This window comes from Eschrichtius robustus, chromosome 2 (assembly GCF_028021215.1).
Source record: "Eschrichtius robustus isolate mEscRob2 chromosome 2, mEscRob2.pri, whole genome shotgun sequence".
NCBI lineage: Eukaryota > Metazoa > Chordata > Mammalia > Artiodactyla > Eschrichtiidae > Eschrichtius > Eschrichtius robustus.
In genome coordinates this window covers 91,594-113,533 of record NC_090825.1, presented here as the reverse complement: position 1 = coordinate 113,533, position 21,940 = coordinate 91,594, and the positions used below count along the sequence as shown (strand labels likewise).

Genomic DNA, 21,940 nt, shown 5'->3' with positions numbered 1-21,940 from the left:
GTCCTAGGGGAGAGGGTTCTGATGGACCAGCCAGGTTACCTGACCAGAGGCGGACGTCTAGGGCCTGCACCCCAGAACAGACATGAACCACCCCGCAGCCTGAAGCGTGCCCCAGGCTGGCATGCTCGGTATAGGCAAATGTTCCTACTTGCACACAAATTACAGGAGGGGGCAGCGGACATACAGGAGCCTGAGAGCAGAGAGGCAGAAACCATTACATCATAGCAAAACCAAATTACCTTGAATATACTCAGTTCTGCTTAAGAAAACAGGAAAGTATACAGTACGTTTCAGAAAGATTTCCATAAGAAATGCTTAAAAAGAGAAGACTGTTTAGTATCTTAAAGGGTGAAGTTCCATCATCTGGTACATTTGTCTGTTTAGCATCGTCTTCCCTGATGTTTGCTGGGCTGTGCGTGTGTGTGTGTCTGTGTGTGAGCCTGTGGGGTGTCTGTGTGTGTGTCTGTGCATGTGGGTGTCTATGTGTGCGTCTTTGTGGGGTGTCGTGTGTGTGTGTCTGTGCATGTGGGTGTCTATGTGTGCGTCTTTGTGGGGTGTCTGTGTGTGTGTGTATGTTTATGTGTGTGTGTGTACACCTAGATAAGTAGGGAGCCAAGTGGGCAAATTCTTAAAATCGTTCCTAGGCCTCTGGGTGCAGAGGCAGAGGAGGGAGTGGACACAGGGAGGGAGAATGTCCGTTGAGCATTTCTAACTGTTTCCACCTGGGCCCGCTCTCCACATGGTATAACTCACCCATTCACCAAAACCTGGCAAACCATCAAAACATCCCAAGTAGACAGGAAAGGACTGACTTCTGAAACAACTCAGGATTCCCATTTGAAGCAAATGCACATACGGACATGGCTGGCTTCAGAACGTAGGACTGCGCCTGTTTACTTGATCATAAATCTAACCGCGGCTTAGACTGTGACAAGTGTGAACACACATTAGTGGGATGGCTGAGACAGCACAGGTGTGAAGGCATTTGATTACCAGTCTGCTGCACTGAGAATCCTGTGTTATTTGGCCGACAGCAGAACTGCTTTTGCCTTATAACAACAGAAAATTTACATCTGGAAAAACATTTTAAAGCTTCACTCTTGACAAAGGATTTGTTTTTCCCGCTAAGTTTAGTAAAATTTGGGTGACATGAGAGTGACTTCGTGGCAGCAAGTTTCTCCTGCCCTGCCCCTGCAGGTGAGGACCCAGTCTCGGTGCACAGGCCCGCCCCGTGACCCTCTAACCTCGCGTGTGCTGGAGATGAGGAGACAGAGGCTGGGGCCTAGTGGGGGCCGGTTGCAGAGACTCGGGAAAGATGCCCGCTGGAAACAACCTGCTTCTCCCTCCCGGGGGCAAGCAACAGCCAAATGTCACAGCACACGGAGTTTCTTCTCACTTGGAGGCTTGTGCTGACTGAAGGATGCCAGCTGAACGGGGCGAGGGACCAGCAGGGTGCCCGTCCAGGGGCCGGCTGGCCGGAGAGATGCAGCCGAGGCTGGCCCGCTGTGCAGTGCTCACATTTTAATTCAAGTGCAGCATCCATGAGGATGAGTGAGGGTGTGAACCCAGGATGGAGCCGCAGGCCGTCTGCAGCCATGGCAAGGCAGCCCACACATCAGGAGAGGGTCTGCAGGGGCCACCCCAGGGAAGGCACCCAAGACGACAGAGTGCTGGATAGAGAGGGTCCCCAGCAGGCGGCGCACAGACCAGGTTCCGAGACCCTCCCCCACTACCCCGAACAGACATGGGCTGGCCTCTGACCCAGTGCAGCCCCTCACGTCGCGATGGGGACGGAGAGCGCAAGAAAGTCAGAGGCATCGGCACAGCCACCTTGGGGACGCCTGCCCTGCGGCCACCCCGACGACCAGGGAGCCCAGATGCCCAATCTTGTGGGTGACCCCTTGACATCTGGGTCATCACGCCCAGGGACAGTAGGGCACGTCTAGGACACAGGACGGGGTCTTAGATGGGGTTAGGGGAAGACCGGGCAGCCAGTCCTGTGCACCCGCCTCAGCCAGGCTGGGGGGCTTCTCCAGGACACAGTCATGTCACCTTGCTCTGAAAATCCACAGTGGGCTGATGTCAGGGTGCAGAGAGCAAACAGAAGTGGGCTGGGGCACCGTCCCAGAGGCACCGTCCCTGGGTGGGTGTGGCGGGGGGGGAGGGCGGCGGTCACAAAGGGCCCCCGTCTGGTCTGGGAGTCGGCTCCTCCGGCATCCCCATGACCAGCCCCCAGACACACCCCAGATGGCGCACAGCCTAGGATGGGACCATCTGAGCTGGGGTGCCTGTCAGCCAGGCACTTCCGCCCCAGAAATTCACCACTGTGGCCTTTGCCTCTGGCCAGATTTTAGAAATAAAAATCAGGCTGTAAGGGCGGCAGCAGGTACCCATCACGGGACACTGGAACCCTTCCGGCAGTCCGTCCGAGCAGTGGGCCTCCCTGTGGCCCACTTTCCATCAATGGCCACTTTCTCAGCCCCATCGGCGTGAATGAGGAGGCTGGCACGAAACCCACACTCCCAGGAGGGCTGCTCTGGGCAGCCGACCTGGTTACAGCCACTCAGGTACTCTTAACAGAGGTCTCCTTCCTGCAAGGGCCCAGTGGCGGCCCCCGGTGTCCTGTCCAGGGCCCCGATGGCCATCTCTGATTTCTTGTGTGCAGAGACCCAGAAACCACCTTTGAGTCAAAGAAAACCTGTCTAGGAAGCCTGGTCCCCTTGGCTGGGCTGGTGTGCTAGCCTGTCTATACCAGAGCTGTCTGCATCCAGCCTGCCCACACCTGGCCGGTCTACACCCGGCCCTGCTCTCCACTGGCCAGCTGCTGCATGTTAGGGCTTCCTGGCCCTCCCGGCTGTGCAGGCTGAAGGTGCTTCTAGGCCCAAAGCTGCACAGGGAGGGAAGCGCTGGGAAGGGAAAGTGCCTGGGCCTCTTGAGGTCCGCGCTCTAGGCTCCCGGAAGAGTTCGGAGGTCACCGAAAGCATCGTGTGCCCCCATCCCGCTGGCCTCGCTTTAGAGACCCTGGGCCGTGGTGAGCAGCCGCCCCTGGCACGTGTCCAGCTCTCCTGACCCGCGTTCTAACGCAATTGGCACAGGAAGCCTCCGGGAGACTCCGGATGCCGGCAGCTGGGGAGGCGGCTCCAGGGAGCCCTTGACTGCTGAGACCCTTTCTCTCTGAGTTCCACAGCCCATCCGACAGCCACCTGTTAAACCTCTCGGTTACCACTGAGCCCAGAGCGGTGACCGTGCAGGAGGAGCACGGCCTTCCTCCTCTCACTCCAATGCCTGTCCTCCCTGGAGCCCAGGGACACTGGCCCACCTGGGACCCAGGTCTGACGCTACAGTCCCACCCAGAATTCTCAGGACCTGGGGGTGGCCTGGCTGAGCCACTGGGCCTCGTGGTGACGTCTCACGCTGGTGACAGACACCACTGTGACCTGGCCAGAGGTCTCCTCCCCATACCAGGCTATGTCCTCAGGATGCCCACGGCTGGCCCAGCGCCTTCCCTCTGTCCACACCAACACAGCCAGCAAGCCCTGCCCAGGGCAACCCTGCCCTTCACTAACTCACAGTCTGCGGGGGAGGGGATCCCCAAAACCTGACCCCAGGGACCGAGGCCAGATCCGGGGGCAGGACGTGCAGGCGGGAGCACAGGGCAAGGAGACAGGCAAGCCCGGGGTCCAGGCTGGCCTTGCCACGGAAGCAGGGGGCAGCTGTGGGCAAGGAGTATTCCAGGGATTCCTTCTCTCTTCCTGCGATAGCCAGGTGCTATCCAGGAACCCACAACAGGAGGACAGGATGCAGCCAGGGCCTGAGTGCCTGGGATGGGAGATGGGCAGCTGAGGGGGGTGGTCAGCAGAGTCCAGTGGGCCAAGGAGGGTGTCTGCGTGGGCTAGGTTCCCAGGAGGAAGTGTCCCATGGACACCAGGGGCCGTCCTCGTGGGCACACGCCCTCCTCCAGCAGTGAGAGAGGCCGGGGCTGGCGCTGACTTTACAGCTGCTGAGATTGATAATGAGCCCGTGTGTTTAATTCCTACAGCCTGACAGAGGCAGGTCTGTGTCAGCACGTCCCAGTGGGCAGGCCCCAGAAAGTGCATATTCCAGCAGGCTGCCCACAGTCCTCAATGAGCAAATCTCAGAGGAAGCCAAGTGGACAGGACTGCGCCCCGTACCTCGGTCTTCCCACAGGCACACACAAACATGCACACACACGCCCACATGCACACACACCCACACACGCATACACTCCCACGTGCACACACATGCACACACGCACACACACCCACACACATGCACACACGCCCACGTGCACACACGCATACACTCCCACGTGTGCGCACACACGCACACACACCCACACACATGCACACACGCCCACATGCACACACGCATACACTCCCACGTGTGCGCACACACGCACACACACCCACACACATGCACACACGCCCACATGCACACACGCATACACTCCCACGTGCACACATGCATATACGCACACACGCATGCACCCATGAGAACTGTGCCCTGCACCTTCATCTCCTCCTCACGCACAATGCACACACATGCACACACACATCACACCCACCCTCGCCCCGCTCCTGCCATGCACCTCCCTGGACTCCGTGTCTCACTTCTGCAGTCTTGTTTTCCATCAAGATCTGCTCTGGCCGTCCTGCAGGAGGAGCCATTAGAGTGGATTTCAGCAGCGTGTGGAGCTGGCAGAGAAGAGTCGTGAGAAAACACTCTCTAATTTGAAACTTTTAAAAATACAGTGCTAAATATTCATTACATTAAATATTAAACACTGCTTACAGATTTTTCTATCAAACTAACAACAAAAGGTATTAAAATAAATAAATATGCTAGTATTAAAATAAACAACTCTTTGTATTTAGGCCTAAAGTGTTTTTAAAATCCCAAAAGGAAAATTTCAGTCTAAAGACCAGGACCTTCATCTGAAGAAATGAGGGGGCTGGACGTGGACCTGCCCCAGTGTCTCCACAGAGCAGCCTGTGTTTCCTCAGGTCACTGAAAATAATTAAGGAAGGTACCACCTTATGCTATTCCTAGCTCTTTCATATTCAGACAAGGGTCCTTAAACTTCATAGCAGTGAACAGAGCCTCTAAGAGAGCCTCTTCTCTGAGCTGCGGTTGGCTCTCCAGCCCTCCCTGTCTTTTCTGATCTTAATGACTTGCGGTTTAGGACGGCCTTGCTGCAGCTGCCTCTAAGCGGAGGGCCTGGCGGAAGGAAGGTTTACAAGATCAACATTGGTGTGACCCGCCTGTCCTTGGCTGGGGAAGCAGGAGCTGGACCTCTCCATCCAGCCACCACCTTTGGACCTTTCCTGGGCCGAGGCGGCAGCATCTGCCACCTGTGGGGTGAGTCTTCTCTCCCGGCCAGTGCTCCTTGGGCCCTGACCCTTGGGCCATTGTAGCTCACCTCACACCCTGCACAAATGCTTCTCGGTCTCCCTAATCCAGCGGAGCTCAGACTGCTCACTTAGCACTTAACTGTCTGCTCGTCCCATGTCTCCAAAACCAGGGTCTGCTTTCAGCCAGTGCACCGTGCGGCCCACGCTGCCTGTTGATGGGGCTGAGTTACAGCCGCAGCATCTTTAGAAGAGAAAGGCAGAGGAATGTTGGACCAAATATTTACCGACAAAGAAGCTCGGACTCTAGAAGAGCTTAATTTACACGGAAGGATCCCTCTGGGGGGCAGTCAGTCTCCAGGATGCTGGACAGAGGAAATGTGTTCCACTAAGGTGCTGAGCTGGCAGAAAACAGGGCAAACCCTCTGTGGGGCTGTTGTTCAGGGACCCCTGCTTCCCTGGGGAGGACGGTGCGCCCTGCCCACCCACATCAGGTGTGGCCACGTGACAAGGAAATGTGCTGGACGCGTGGACGCCAGTTCTGGCAGAAGCTTTGCAAGCAGGCTCGTGCCCCACCTCGAACCTTCCATGAGCCGCGCAGCACCAGAGAGGGGCCATTCCATGATTTACCTGATCACAGATAAAGTTGATGTGACGACCCCTGGGACTCAGGGTCACTGGTGACTACAGCATCCGGGGGACACCTCCCACGAGGGCGGGCAGGGCACACATCTCCACCGAGGGGCCCCCTGGACAGGTGTTCTGCAGTGCACCTGCAGGGACACAGCTGTCTCCAGAGTCCTGAGCTGGAGCTTCCTGGGTGACCGAGCCCCGAGAGGCGGGGCCGGGAGCAGAGCCTGGGGCTCCGGCCCCCGCTGTTGGCGAGGTGGTTCCGGCTGTCTGTATTTCCGGGGGCTGACCGTGTGTTCTGGAAACATCTCAGCTCTGAGTTTTTTCATCCACAGACTGTGCTTTTTCATGGTACCAACACTTTTCAGTTTCCAGGGCCAAATTAGGAGGATGCCTAAACAAAGGAACTACTTCAGGGTTCAAGCTTCAGGGCTGTACCTTCTGTAACAGGCCCTGGAGGTGAATCCAGAAAATAATAATTCCAAATAAACCCTGAAAATGTCTTCTCTGCATTTACAGATGACTTACTAAAGGTGCAACACGCCATCACCTGACTGCGGAATTCTAAAGTGAGGTTAGGGTTACAGGGGATTATGGGGTGCTGGGGATTGTTGACAACGAAAATCCATCAGCGCTGAACACGCAGCCCAGGGACTGTCCCCCCTACAGCGCGTTGGGACGGCCGCCTCTCCTGGATCGAGTGGACCGAGGCTGCACTTCCTTTTCCCTCCCCCTTCCTCAGATGCCGGAGTCCACCTGGAGCAAGGATTTCCCAGGCGGCTTGCACTCCACCAATTTCCTTTTAAACCTGATTTACGTTTTTCTCGCTTATCCCAGCGCCCAGACCGGTGAGGAGCGGTTAGGAACTTGCTGAGACGGAGCCAGCGGGTGGGGGCTGCTCTGCAGGAGGGGCTCTGGACCCTCTCCACCCCGGTGGGTCCCTGGCTTGGGTCAGGTGCGCTGAGGCGTGGGAAGGAGGCCCGACCCATGCACCTCACTCAGTCTCACGCCGTGCCTCTGTTCCCTCGGCTGCTACACAGCGTAGCGGCAAGGATGGAGGGCTGGGGCCTCAGCAGAGGCCCTGGCTATGGCAGGTGCCAGGTGCGTGTCCGACCCAGTTGGCCAGAGGCTCTCTTCCTGAGAACAAGTGGGGGAACTCCGGAATGAAACACGCCCTTTGGCCTTCGGGGCTGGAACATTCCCAGCTGCAAAGCCACAGTACTTTTTTCAACACGATTCCCTTTTCCGTTCAAGTACAACCTCATTTTCCCATCTTACTCATGTTGTAAGGTGCCTGCTTTCCTACCCAGGACTTGGCATTAAACAAAGCACACATAGAACCAACCTTAGGTTATGAAACAAAATCAAATAAACAGAACTTCTCAAGCATTCCTAAAATCAATCCTCTCCAGACAGAGCTTCAGAGACAGAAAGAACGTCAGAGCACCTTCCTTCAGAGGCGCGGGTCCAAGCGGCCAGAGCGGGGTGGGGCCGTTGCCCCGTCGGACGCCCCCCCATAGGAGCCGTGCCCCTCCTGCGGCCGCCGACCCGTGTCCCGAGATGCCGCAACCCCAGCGGTGTGACGAGACGGCCCCTCGCAGCTCACAGCCACGTTTGCGCCTCTAACTTCTGCTGCAGGCTGCACGGCCCCGGCCCACGAGGCTGCGCTTAGTACACGATTCTGTCAGCAGCCGTCCTCTCACGCCCGTGTTGCCGCAGCTTCAGAGATTTGCTTGCTTCATCTTCCGGTGAGTTGCCCTCTACCAGACACCCTCAGACTCTTCCCCTGGGTGTTCTCCGGAGAGTTTACTGGAACGCAGCCCCCCTCGTTCTGTGACCCAGACCGAATGGCCCCTCAAAGCCTAGACTCCCTCCTGTCTGGCCCTTCACAGAAGGTGTGCTGACCCCACTCTCAGGGAGGGGACTCCTGCAAGGCCGCCGGCCGGGGGCGTGAGGACGGAGGACTGGGCAGCCCCACTCCGCTTCCTCATCCGAGTGGCATGGACCCCAGCGACTACACTGCAGCATGGGCTCCAGCACGGCCGCTTTCTGGGTGAAGACACGGAGGGGTGAGGGCTATGTGAACACCACCATTCTCGGATCCAGCACTCCAGTTCCACCTCACTGACAGTGACACGTGATCCTTCATTATTTCGCTCCGGAATAGCTTTGCTCTGTGTGCTCTGAGGCTGGGCAGTCGTTGGTCTGAGCCTGAGACTGAGGGGATGGCCACCTACTGCCTCTGTCTCTGGGGGCTTCTTGATTTCTACTCATGGTCAAGTGCATGGAAAATGTCTAAAAGGAGTCAATTAAAGTCCTCAGTTATCCTTTTCTGCATCTGACAGCCTCAGAAGCCATCGAGAAGCTCCCAAACTCAGGAGCTGTGAAAGTCTTGGGAGGGGTCTTTCACGCAGCATCCGTTAGACAGTGATGGATGCACATGGGAAGCCCCATCACATGTTCACTTGGTCTTTACCCAGGACAGAAGCAGCTGCAAACACAAAGTCCCAGACCAAAGCCTGCCCTGGGCTCAGGAGCCCACTGCACCAGCAGTGACCAGGGAGTGACCCCCTGCTTACTGTTCACCTGCTGACCCCACGGTGGTCAGTCCAACAGACAAGGTCCTGCCCTCAGCACAGAGGGGAAACGGACCCACCGGGGAAGCAAAGGAAGGAAGGGCCAGAGGGGGCTGGTGTGGAGGGGCCAAGGAAGAGGAGGCTGGCCAGGTGGTGGAGGGCGTCCCCTGGCTGAGGCGAGGGCGTGTAAATGTCAACCCTGGTTCTATATCAGCTGTGGCACAGCACAAAGTCCCCGAGATTTCTGCACTTCTGGTTTCTCCATTTGTAAAATGGAAAGGCTACTATGAATCTAATTCACCAATTATTCCACAAGGTAACAATGTATTTCATCTTGAAAGGACTTCAAAGCTTTTTATTTTTTAATACAAAATGCAAACTGACAATGAAATGTTGGCTTTTAAGGCATTTTGGCTGAATTTAGTTCTTTAGTTCATTTAGTTCTTTGAAGGTGTTCGATAAAAAGTGCGCAAAACTGCCATTAACCACCATCAGTCCAGATTGGTGTCCTCGTGATGAAGTACAATTTCAGCTGGAAGCAAGAGTTTTGTTCATTCTAAACCAGAAAAGATCACGTCAACTTAGAGAAATCTCCCGTAGTCTTCATTACAGCAAACCTAACTTTTCTACCCTGGGTCCTCCGTGGAGACCCAGTCCCAGCAGAGTGTGCGTGAGCTTCAAGGCCTGCAGACGAGTTTGGGCTGCTCGGCCAAAGGACACCATTTGCCTCTGCAGCCATATTTACAGTTCTTTCGGAGAAAAATTGATAGGAGCCATTCTTTCCTGCTTAATTTATCTGGAAAACCCTTTGTCAGGAAAGAAAAGTGCTCTTGAAATTTGTCAGCTCAATCACACGTGTGGCTTCTCACGTATAAAGATAAAAACTCATTTTCATCCCTCCAAGGTTTTGTTGTCCTTTTTTGTTCACATCACTGTTAAACTGAGCCAAAACAAAACACCTTCAAAAGCAAGTTCCCTTTTGTCTGAGTCCAGCTGCTTTGCGGGCGTCTGCCTGGCATCCTGTCTTCAGCCAGCACACCTGGCCTCCCTGCGCCTTTCGCATGTTTCCAACAGAGAAAAAACTAATTCTAGACGACACTCAATGGACAACTGAAATTAATTTTTCTAAATTGTAGATCTGACAGCCGATTTCACCTAAATCACCAATTACATGTTTTTTTTTTCTTTGCTTGCTTTTCTTTTTACACTTTTGGATTACATTCCTACATAAATAAAGAAGCAGCAAGTACAGAGACGGTAAGTGGGAGTGTGATATTGTATGTTTGCACTGCTAGGTTTAAAATGTTACCTAACATCTTTCCAAAGCATCCTCTGAGTGGGGACCCCCGACCACAGCTGTGACACAGCAGCCGCGAGGAAAGTTGGGAACCAGTCTGACTGGGGTTCTTCAAACAAGGGTGCAGGAACCCTGGGAGAGTGCCCCTCAGGCTGGCAGTGCTCCTTGCCTGATGGCGCCCTGAAGGTAGCTGCTACCAGATCCTAATTTGATATTAACCGTTAAGGTAAGAAGCCCACAATGTCTGGGCTTTTACACATGGTTCCTGTGCTTTCTTAAAGGACCTCATGATTTCGCCTTAATCTTTAGTTTTGGTGGGACAGGTGAAGACTGCTGACAGTGGGCTGAGGTTGTTTGGGAATCGGGGCTGGGCCTGGGCCTGGGCTGGAGCACCTTTGTTTTTTCCAGAAGGAAGGTGGGGTGAAAGTTTCAAGCCTGCAGACGTTCTCGCAGGGAAAGCGCTACAGGGACACCTCACGAGGCCATACTGGAGTGCAGGAAGGCAGAGGCAGGTGGCAGCATGTCTAAGCAAAATTTAAGGTATTTGAGGGGAAATGCAAACTCTATATGCATGATTAGAAGAACAAAACAGATATTCTAATAAGAAACCTGTACTGTGTGTACCTGCAATGCTAAACGGTGCTTTTCATGCACCCTCCCCGCCGCCGAACTGCCCCAAGAAAGTGACCACAAAGCATAATGGTCCCAGGCACAGACAGGCAGGGCATGTGTGGCTCCTGCCATGTGAATGGGCCCTGGGTTTCCTGAGAAAGGGACCTGAGAGGGACAGAGAAGGACTCGCCAAACAAAACTGGGAGGGATGTCGACTCTGAAGATGAAACTAACCCTGGAGCCCCAAACCACACTCTGAAAGGGCCTGGCAGGCGCTTACAACTCCTGGAATTACACAGCAGGGGGAGCCCTGGGGGCAAACACAGTATTGGGGGGGGGGGTGCTGGTGCAAACTAGAAGCACCCAGTGGCGGCCGGGCTCAGAGCGCGAGCAGCCGGACGGGCAGAGCCGGACGAGTGCAGGCTGGGGGCTCTGCTGGGGGCTCTGCTGGGGGCTCTGCTGGGGGCCGTGTAGGCAGCATGTCTGCACAGCCTGGCTCTCGGGCGCTCACACTGGGAGTCACACACCTGGTCCAGGAGGGAGGTGGGCAAACACCTGTGCATGAGCGTTCCTCACCCACGGAGAAGAACGACCCCAGGAGGTGGGGATACCCCAAGTCACAGACCGGCAACCAGGGCAGTGTTTCCCACACAGTTTGGGTTTTCACCTGTGGTCAAGGCAATAGCTCTCTCTTTCTCCTCAAAGTGTTCGAATTTGGACAATAAATGATATGGCTAGTCTGCTTATAACATGTGGGTTTCCTTGAGCCCATAAGGGGATAGCTCTCAGCTCAAGTACCAAAGTTTAACGCTGAATTTTCAGTTTGATTGGTACTATAAATGGGTATACCACACCGAACAAAAGGAGGGAGTGAGTGAGTGTGGAGGTGAGTGTGGAGGTGAGTGAGGGTGGAGGTGAGTGTGGAGGTGAGAGAGAGTGGAGGTGAGTATGGAGGTGAGTGAGGGTGGAGGTGAGGCTGGAGGTGAGCAAGGGTAGAGGTGAGGATGGAGATGAGTGAGGAGTGGTTTTTTTTTTTTTTAGTTTCCAGTTATAATTCTGTTTTAAACCAATTCAGGGTATGTTGAACCTCACTTTATCAAGACTCTGTGCTGGGTCCGCCCATCCGTTCAATGGCTCAGGAATTTGATGAGACACTAGTAAATATTTGACATCTGTGCCCTCAGAGGACGGTGTTTCAATAGCAGAAGGCCTGACCCAGGTTACTGAATCCTCACAAGGATTGGCGGGAATTCTGCAAATAATGGCAGTAAATCCAGAGTGAGGGTGGGAATGTAGCGCAGGGGTGTGTGGACTCGAGCAAGTCGCAGGGGTGTAAAAATAACACCCCTGCATGCAAGGAAACCGGAGAAACAGTGTGTGAGGTTGGGGCCCACACCCGGGTCTCTGATCAGTGCTGTGCAGAAGCCCCTCTCCTCCCAGAGCGGGGACCGCTATTCTCCCCCCTCACTTGCTACATTTTACTGACAGTGTTTGAATTCAAGAGGCAAAACAAACGGGCCCTGAAATATGTCACTCTGTGAACTAAGAGGGGGAAGGAAAAGGGAGAACAGAGATCAAGGGAACCCTACTCATGCAGTGCTGGGCCTGGCAGGGATGACGCACTTTGGCAGGAAGAGTGAGTGGTGTCAGTCTCCACCCAGCACCTTGCTGTAAGTGTATGAGGTTGGGGGTTAACAGAAGACCCCTGAGGCCGTCACAGAGCGGTGACACCCAGGTCTGTCCTAGACCAGCCAGAGCAGGGTCCAGAGAGGAAGTCGTGCCGCCACTCGGAATGGGAGGTGCAAGACTCAGGAGGCCTTTACCAGATTTGCTCCGAACAACCACCCCTCCAGGACTCCAAAGGGAAAAGCCACATGTAACAATGCCATCTGGGCAGCGCTCGAAGGCTGTGAGCACCTCGGAGATCTGAGCCAGCAGTGAAGAGGCTGCTGTCCTAGTATAATTCCCATGCACAGAGGTAAGCGGGCCAGAGGCCAGTGGGTGCACAGGCTGCACAGAGCTCAGGCGTCCTGAGGATCCAGGGCCCAGGGAAGCACTAAGAGCGCCACCCCTGTAGGGCGAGGGTCAGGAGACCAGGGGAGGGGTTGGGCACTGACAGCGCCCCATGCAGCCTGCCCGAGACCCCCAAACTCATGGTGGTTGTGAACCATGTGGGGTGTGGTTGGAAGGCATCTGTTTCCTCTAGCTGGGAAGAGCGTGATGGATCAAGATGGGGTGACAGGAGGGACAAAATATTAACTGATGTGAAAACACGGAAGACAAAGCTTAGGGGAATATTGAAATAAAATCTGTACTTTTTGGCAGCATGAAAGTTGGCCAATGAAAGCATCTATGAGTGTTGGCATTTCAGGATTTGAGAGGTGGGCCCTCGTTTGCCTAAGCACCATTGAAGGGGCTGCCGAAACCCACTGCAGGGTCCAGGTGCCTCTCTCCAACTGTCGGTCCAGCCTGGACCAGGTGCTCTGCTTCCTCTCCCCTTGTGGTTTGAGCAGAAATCCCATAGGAAGCACAGTGTCAGGGGACACTTCCTCCCAGGGCCCGGTCCCGATGCGCCAACCCTGTGTTTCTGCTCTTTCCTCACTCCTTACCTGTGGTCTTTCTCATGATACACTGGTCACAGAGGCACCACTCTCCTGGATCACTAAATATTTTCCACTCTCAACACCCAAGTGCATTTACGGAGTACCTACTGTGTGCTAAGCACCCTGAAGGATACAAAGATCAATGTCCTGGGCTGATAGCCTAGTAGGGGGTGTATCACAAGAAAGTGAAAACTATAGTGCTGAGGCGGGTATTATCACAGGAGGGGACGCAAGCACCTCTTGGATGCTTGATTGTACCCCAAAGACAACATGATGGAAACGTGTGAACTCTGGTATGTGTCAGACACTGCTTAAGCATTTTATACAGATTAACCTCATCACAGTCTTTCCCCAAATGGCTTTTTACCCAGTAGCTACATTTTGAAGTCTTAAACTTCTGCAGATTTCCTAGTAATTTTATATTTTGGCCTTTGACACAAACTTGTTTCTTAAAGAGGTTACTTCTTATTTCAAAACGTACATTCTTAAGATGTATTCTTGTACAATATAATGAAATTTTAAAGCAGAGTTATAAAATTTGTTCCAAATTCTCAACAAAATACTAGGAAACCAAATCTAACAGCATATTACAAGGATTATTGACCATGACCAAGTGGGATTTATCCCAGGAATGCAAGGGTGGTTCAACAATCAATCAATATAATACTCCACATTAATAGAATGAAGAAAAAACCCCTATGATCATCTCAAATGATGCTGAAAAAGCATTTGACAAACTCTAACACTTTCATGATAAAAACACCCAGAAAACTAGGAATAGAAAGGCTCTTCCTCAACATGATAAAAAGGCACTTATCAGTGCCCACAGCTAATTTCATACTCAACAGTGAAAGACCAAAAGGTTTTCCTCTAACAACAGGAACTAGGCAAGGATGCCCACTTTCTCCACTGCTATGCAACACTGCCCTGGAAGTTCTAGCCAGAGCAATTAGGCAAGAAAAAAATTAATGGCAAATTAATTTAGAAATGAAGAAGTAAAACTATCTCTATTTGCAGATGACATGATCTTATACGTAGAAAATCACAAAGAATCTACAAATAAAGCTACTAGAGCTAATAAGTGGATTCAGCAAAGTTGCAGGGTATGAGATACAAAATCAACATGCAAAAATCAGTTGTGCTTCTCTACACCAGCAGTGAAGAATCCAAAAAGGAAATTAAGAAAACAATTCCATTCTATAATAGCATCTAAAAAGAATAAAATACTGAAGAATACATTTAACCCAAGAGATGAAAGACCTGTACACTGAAAACTACAAAACATTACTGGGAGAAATTAAAGAAACCTAATTAAATGGAAAAACATCCCTGGTTCATGGATTGGAAGGCTTAACATTGTTAAGATGTCAATACCATTCAAAGCGATCTACAAATTCAATGCCATTTCTATCAAACTTTCAACTGCTTTTTTTCTAGAAATGGAAAAAAAAATCTTCAAATTAATATGGAATTGCAAGGGGTCCTGAGTAGCCAAAGGAATCTTGAAAAAGAAGGACAAATTTGGAGGACTCACACTTCCTGATTTCAAAACCTGCTACGAAGCTACAGTAATCAAAATAGTGTGGTTTTGGCATAAAGACAGACACATAGACCAATGGAATAGAACTGAGGGTTCAGAAATAAACCCCCCAAACTACAGCCAACTGACTTTCAACCAGGGTTCCAAGACTATTCAACTGGGAAAAAATAAGTTCTTCAAAAAATGGTGATGGGAAAAGTGGATATCCATATACAAAATACACACACAAAAATCAACTAAAAATGAGTCAACGACCTAAATGTAAGCACTAAAGCTACAAAATTCTTAGAAGAAAACACAGGGATAAATCTTCATGACCTTGTATGTGGCATGACCTTGTATGTTTTCTTAGATACGACACCACAAGCATGAACAACGAAAGAAAAAATATATAAATTAAATTTTATCCAAATTTAAAACTTTTGTGCGTCAAAAGATACTATCAGGAAAGTAAAAGGATAGCCAACAGATGGGAGAAAATATTTGCAAATCATATATCTGTTAAGAGTCTAGTGTCCAGAGTGTATAAAGAACTCTTAGAACTCAACAATAAAAAGACAAACAGCTCAATTTAAAATGGGCAAAGAACGTGAATAGACATTTCTCCAAAGAAGATATACAGATGGTCAACAAGCACATGAAAATAAGTTCAACATCAGTAGTCATTAGGGAAATGCAAACCAGAACTACAATATCACTTCATACCCACTAGGGTGACTATAAAACTGGAAAATAAAAAGTCTTGGTGGAGCTGTGGAGAAATTGGAACCCTCATACATTGCTGGGAAAATGTAAAATGATTAGGCTGCTGTGAAAAAAAAATCTGGTGGTTCATCAAAAAGTTAAACATCGTTGGGGACTTCCCTGGTGGTCCAGTGGTTAGGACTCTGAGCTTCCACTGCAGGGGGCATGGGTTTGATCCTGGTCGGGGAACTAAGGTCCCACAAGCCACGTGGCAAGGCCAAAAAAAAAAGTTAAACACAGAATTACCATATGGCCCTGAAGTTATATACCCAATAAATGAAATAAATGAAAATATATGTACACACAAAAACCTGTAAAGACATAATCATAGCAGCATTATTCACAAACCTAAAAGATGGAAACAGTCCAATGTCCATCAACAGATAAATGCATAAACCAAATTTATGGTCCATCCATGCAATGGAATATTAAATTTTTTTAACTTTTAAAAAAATATTTATTTATTTATTTATTTTGGCCGCGCCAGGTCTTAATTGCGGCATGTGAACTCTTAGTTGCCGCATCCGTGTGGGATCTAGTTCCCTGAGCAGGGATCAAATCTGGGCCCCCTGCATTGGGAGTGTTGAGTCTTACCCACTGTGCCACCAGGGAAGTCCCCTACAATGGAATATTATTCAGCCATAAAAGGAATGAAGTTCTGATAATGCTACAACATGGATGAAACTTGAGGACATTATGTTCAGTGCAGTAAACCAATCATAAGAAGACAGATACTGTATGATTCCACTTACGCTTAGTGGTACTTAGTGTAGTCACAATCGTAAGGACAGAAAGCAGAATGGCGGTTGCCAGGCTCTGGGGGCAGGGCGGAGTGAGGAGTTATACAGTTCAATAGGTGCAGAGTTCCAGATTTACAAGACCAGGGAGTCATGGGAATGGATGGCGGTGATGGTGCACAACAGTGTGAATGTATGTAATACCACTGAACTAAAAAATGGTTAAAATGGTAACTTTCATGCTATATGTATTTTAACACAATAAAAAGTCACATATTTTATGATTCCATTTATATGGAATATTCAGAGTAGACAAATCCATAGAGACAGAGAGCACATTAGTGGTTCCAGGGGCTGAGCAGAGGGTGGAATGGGAGAAGCTGCCTAATGGGTGTGGGGTTTTGCTTTGGGGTGTAGGAATGTTCTGGAACTAGACAGAGGTGGTGGTTGCACACCATTGCGAATGTACTAAATGCCACCAGATTGTTTGATTTAAAATGGCTAAATTTGTGTCATGTGAATTTCACCTCAATTACCTGTTTTTTAAAAGAATTAGTTCCGGTACCTTCCAGAAATTGTGATGGTAGTTTCCTCCTCATTGTGGCTTTTGTTGCTCTGTGTCCCCAACAACCCTTCCACATGCTCCTCCTATTTAAACATGTGCTTTCGGGGGAGCTTATACTGGGCTTTGAGGCTCGTCTGCTCGGTTCACATCGCCGTGATTCTCTGGGGTGCCGTCTCCGGACGGGCAAGAATCAGTCTGAGAACCAAACGCTCACTCCTTACCCAGCGTGGTACTCTGGGCTGACTAAATGCTTGTTCCAGTTACCTTTTCTTCAGTCTTTTTGAATAATCCATAGGGAAACCTCTGGGACCCTTGAACTCAAGTGGCGCTCATGACCTATTGATTTGGGCACTTTCACAAAGCATTTCTTTAAAAAATTCATGAATACATTGTTAAAATAGCACATAATTGTAGTTGTAATTCCTCTTCCCTGGTGATATCTTTGAGCATCAACATACCTTGAAGATAACTTCAATGAATATTTTTCCTTAGGTGATTCAATGAAAAATTATAACTCAATCCTTTTTCTCTCTTATTTGTATGAAAATCTCTCTTCCTCTCTACCACAGAGTCACAGAATAATAGCCAACATTTACTGAGCACTTACTGTATGCCAGACACTATTCTAAGAACATCGTAATACTATTATCTTCCCCATTCTAAAGATGGTGAGGTTGAGGGGCTTACCTGCCCACCCACTCAGTGGGGGAACCAGAACTGAACCCAAGCCACTGTGGCCACATAGCCTGCATCCCTAACCACCAAGCCCACTGCTTCCATCCACACTGCCCTGTGTCTCACTCTAGCCAGAGACAGAGCCCAAGAGCTCTCAGAAACTCATTCCAACCTCTTCACTCTCCGGGCAAGGCCACCTGATGGCCCGCAGCTAATTCCAAACCACTTGACAATGAAGGGAAGGGTCAACCTTTCCCATTCACTGAAAATTAATTCAGGCATTTCTTCTCTTCTGCACCGTGCACTATCATCTCCACCTCAAAAACTACATGCAAAGTTCATTCATTATGCCACACCAGGTATTGCCAAGCTGTTCTCCGTAATTGCCTTGAACCTGCTTTACTATACTGCACTTAGGCAAGTAAAGTTTCCCAGAATCAGCTGTAACCTGGCTGCTCCCTCTGAGGACGTTATTTTATTCTTAAAAATCTCAGGAATCGTGTTGGCTCAGGTCACAGGGCAAGCCCTGCATCTGTGTAGCCCCGTGAGGTTGGGACTCGGCGGGGGAGTGACAGTGAGCTTCAGAGGAGGGGATACAGTTGCCACCTTGTGACAAATACTTGTTGAGCAACTACTGTGTGCCATGCACGGAAATACGGGGAATGAAATAAAGCCAGTGCTGCCTCGGGAAACAGGCTACTGAGGGTAGTCAGGATAAGGTGATGTCAGTTCAGATCACTGCAGGGCAGGGGGCTGCAGAGGGGGCTGCAGGCAGGATGACCCATGGGAGCTTTCTGAGGCTGATGCGTACCAGGGTTGGGGGTCCCACGTTGGGGGGCTGCAGGCAGGTGAGACTTCACCAGGGGAGGTGCACATACTCATTACCTGGCAGACTTGCACAATTTTAGTGCAGAACTTCAAATTAATTCCTGTCCCAAACTGTTGTTGGCATTAGATTTAATCCCTATCCTAGGTCTCAGAAACGTAAGTAGCTTTAAAGTCATATAAAATAAACTCACCACAAAGTGAGTTTTGCACAACCTGATTTTCTCACTTTTGGGGAAAGTTCTGTAAGGCTGGACACTTGTCTAAAAGTATCTGAAAGCTCTGTCTTTGAGAATTCGGGCCCAGGTGTGAACTGAGACACCTGGAAAGTTGTCCCAGGTATCAGGACAGAGACAGCCTTCAGCTCAGGTACATTCAGCTCTGTGATGACCTGGGTTTCCTTTCAAGGAGCGTCAACTCATCCCTTTTAAAATTAGACTCTCTGGTGCTCTGAGAGGTGGGTGGCCACAGGTTATGCTGTAAGTGAACAGACTGAAACTCCAGGAGGCTGAACCACCGGCCCAAAGGCTGGCAGATAACAGGGGGTGGATGTGGGCGCACATCCAATCCGAGACCCCAGGCCTGTTCTCTGGGCACCAGGTGGAGGTCCAGAGCCTCTTCTCCACTCCCCGGGCACCTGCCCTCCTTGACCCCCTCGTAGGGTAAATGGCAACTGTGGGATGTCTTCTGCCCACAGGATCCCAGATTCCCAAGGCTTCTCAGGATCAACAGGTTCAGGGCAGGACTTGCCACCTCGCAGCCCACCCCTCCGTCCCACCACGCTCCTGACCCCTTCAGAAGTGTGCTGGGCTCTTAGGTCAGACCAACTGTCTCTCTGGGATCATTTTTCTTGGCTGGACCAGTGAGCACTGGCCTGTGCACACCTGCTGAGTGCCAGGCCCTGTAAGGGGCAGAGGGATGCAGGTAAAGAAGCTGCAATCCCGAGGGAACCTCCCATGGAGAGCAGGGCACAGAAGCCCTGTTCTGACAGGGCAAGAGGATAAATACAGAGCAGAGGCACCAGTGCCCCTGGGCACAGCCGCGCGGAGAGGAAAGCCACCGCTTCCAGGCTGCTTCTTGGCTGGGAGCCACAGGTCACGTCGGAAGCCTGGCTTTCCACCATTTGTAGAATGGCTACCCTGTCCTGGAGGATGGCGGTTAGGGCTGGATGGCTCTACGTGACTTGATTTTTGTTCAAGCACAAAGAGAGGACACATTAGTTCTGTTTGGAAGGAGGGAGGCATGGGAACTGGGCTTGAATGATTCTCATTAAAAAAATGCCGTGATCTGGGAGTCTGGGGTCTCCTGTGTCTGCCTGGATGATACAACCTGTGAACACACATCCCAGAGAGTCTCGGGGCAAATTCAGGCCGACTTTATTTCCTTAGCCCAGCATTTTTGGGATGCTTTACAAGTAATAAAGTATTCAGGTGAGACCACGACCAGGCTCATGAACTACAGACACAAAGGTCCACATTTCACAAAGGCGATTTCAGACTAGATCTACACAGGGGCCCCTCTAACGGGATAAAACAACAGGTCACCTGCACCCAGGCCCCCAGTCCACTGGAAAGGTCAGGGCTCTGTTCTCTGTGGCCCACCTGGACAAGTCCACTTGTGATCCCAACCCAGACCACTGTTCCTGTTTGCAGACTGGATCCCAAACTGTGAGATCAAAACAGGGTGTCTCCTCAGAAGCAGAAGTGGGTGCATTATCTCCGTGGGGGACGCCCAGCCCTCCAGTACAGGGATGTGGCTCCACCAGGAATGGAAACATCTTAGAGTCTGAAGGTGTCCACGGAGAGCAAACGGTGGCCTCTGGAGTTCCTCCTGATGCAGAGAGCCGGGAGTTGGAGGATTAGGGTCAGGAAGCCAAACCTCACTTCTGTCCACTTTGAAATCTCTTCTCAGGACGCTGAAGCCGACCTGATGCTCAGTTGTTAATTATGCACAGTTTCAGCTACCTTCAACTTAATTTTTTAATTATGTGTTTTAAGTCTTAATTAGACACCTTAAAGTACCAGCTAAACTTTTAAAGTGAAAATGCTGTTGGGTAACAGGAGTAGAGTGTAATTACTGTACCAAAACACTCTGTAATCTAGTTCACAGGAAAAAGGGAAAGACAAACCCGACGCACTTTTTGCAGATCACAGGAAGAAATACAAGACAGCTTCCACCACACTACTGTAGACCTGAAATCACCTAGGCAGTGTTCATTATTTAAATCGACTGCCTTTCCAATATGAAAGTCTATCCTGGTATTTTTTAAGTAAAAGTTCTTTGTCTTCGTGCACAAAGTTCATTGGTTTGTCCTACCAGTTTCGAGGTAATGAATAACTCAGGAACAGTCTCATTGTTGGCGACAACTTCACAAGCGTCTTTTTGTCCTAGCCCCCTCCCTTGCACTCCCTTCACACGCCAGGGATGCAAATCTGTCTTGAAAAGCATACTTCCCTCATAAATATTCATGAGGTTAAGGGAAAAGTTTGCTAACCCTCTTTTTAAGGGACCGGGAAAAGTGAAAGCTCCCTCCCGCTGCCGCAGCCGCGGCCTCAGGGCCCTCCCCACGGCCGCCGGCCGTCCCCTACCTTGTTGCCCGAGCCGCGGTCGCCCCGGCCGAGCGCCGCGCTGAGAGCCATGGTGGCGCCGCCTTTGTCCCGTCCGCGGAGAGGACAGCGCTCGGAGCGCCAGCGCGCGGGGCGTGGGAAGCGCGGCGGGCGAGGGGTGGACCCTCCCGGCCGCGCCCCCTGCCCGCCTCACCCGTGGGGCGGAGGGGCGGGGCCTGGGGCCGCGGGGGACGGGGAGGGGCGCTTCTGCCTCGGGGGCGCCGGGGCGAAGGCGGGAGGGGGTCTCATCCCCGGAGGCCGCTGGGCGAGGCAGGTTGGGGGCGTCGCAGCCGCGGGGTGTGGGCGGCCTTGTAGGTGCCTCGGGCCGCACCCTCACCTGGGAGAAGACCCCGCAGGGGCGGAAGGCTGGGGGCGAGCTCCTCCCTCCCTGAGCGGGGGCGGGGGCGGAACTCTGTGACTTTTGTTCTCGCAGAGCCTGGGGACCTACCATTTTGTTCTCAGACCAGTGGCGGTGGTGCTGCACCCGATTTCCGTGGGTGTAGACAGACTGGACCCTGATTTCTGCTGGTGAACGCTATCGGATTTTGATTTCCCCCAGTGTAGATAGATTCACACCTGACACGCAACGGTGTAGACAGACTAGTGAAGATAACCGGACCCTGATTTCCACTGGTGTAGGTGGAGCGGACCGATTTCCGCCGGTGTGGAAGGACCGGCCTTCTCTTCCCGCCAAGCGAGCTCCCTGGCTTATGGGACGCTCTCTGCCGGGTAAACAAGAACTCGTGAGCCTCTGGGCCTGAGCGAGCGGCCACCTTCCCCTCCTTGGGGAGTCGGGCGCAGCGCACGGACAGTTGAACAGGCTCTCACTGGCTCTGCAACTGGAATGCCTGGGTTTATGGAGAACCTACAGAAAGAAAGTACCCCCACCTCCAGCCCCACCCCGGGGAGACAGACGCCTTCCCTGTCGCTAGGCGACTGTAGGGCTCTGGCTCGTGGAGCACTTGCTATGCGCTGGGGCTGCAGCCGGGTTCTCAGAGGAACCCGTCCCCGGTGGGGGGGGGGGGGGGCGTGTCTCCCCGCCCCTCAGGTGTCTCGTCCTGTACTGTGTCCCGACTAGAAACAGGGACGCCGACTCAGTCCGCCCACTGCGGACAGACGCCCTCATTTAGAGAGAAAGTTCAGTTGTGCTGGAGCTGCGTG

The 21,940-nt window shown here is 51.7% G+C and overlaps 1 protein-coding gene across 1 annotated transcript in view; it reads right to left on the bottom strand.

Moving 5' to 3' along the window:
- The window catches only part of PLEKHG4B (pleckstrin homology and RhoGEF domain containing G4B), a 62,638-nt gene extending 41,767 nt beyond the window's left edge, over positions 1 to 20,871 (bottom strand). The window contains 1 exon segment of the mRNA XM_068531667.1: positions 20,762 to 20,871. Coding sequence (XP_068387768.1) covers positions 20,762 to 20,812 — 51 coding nt within the window. The 5' untranslated portion in view covers positions 20,813 to 20,871.
- Positions 20,872 to 21,940: the final 1,069 nt, after the last annotated feature.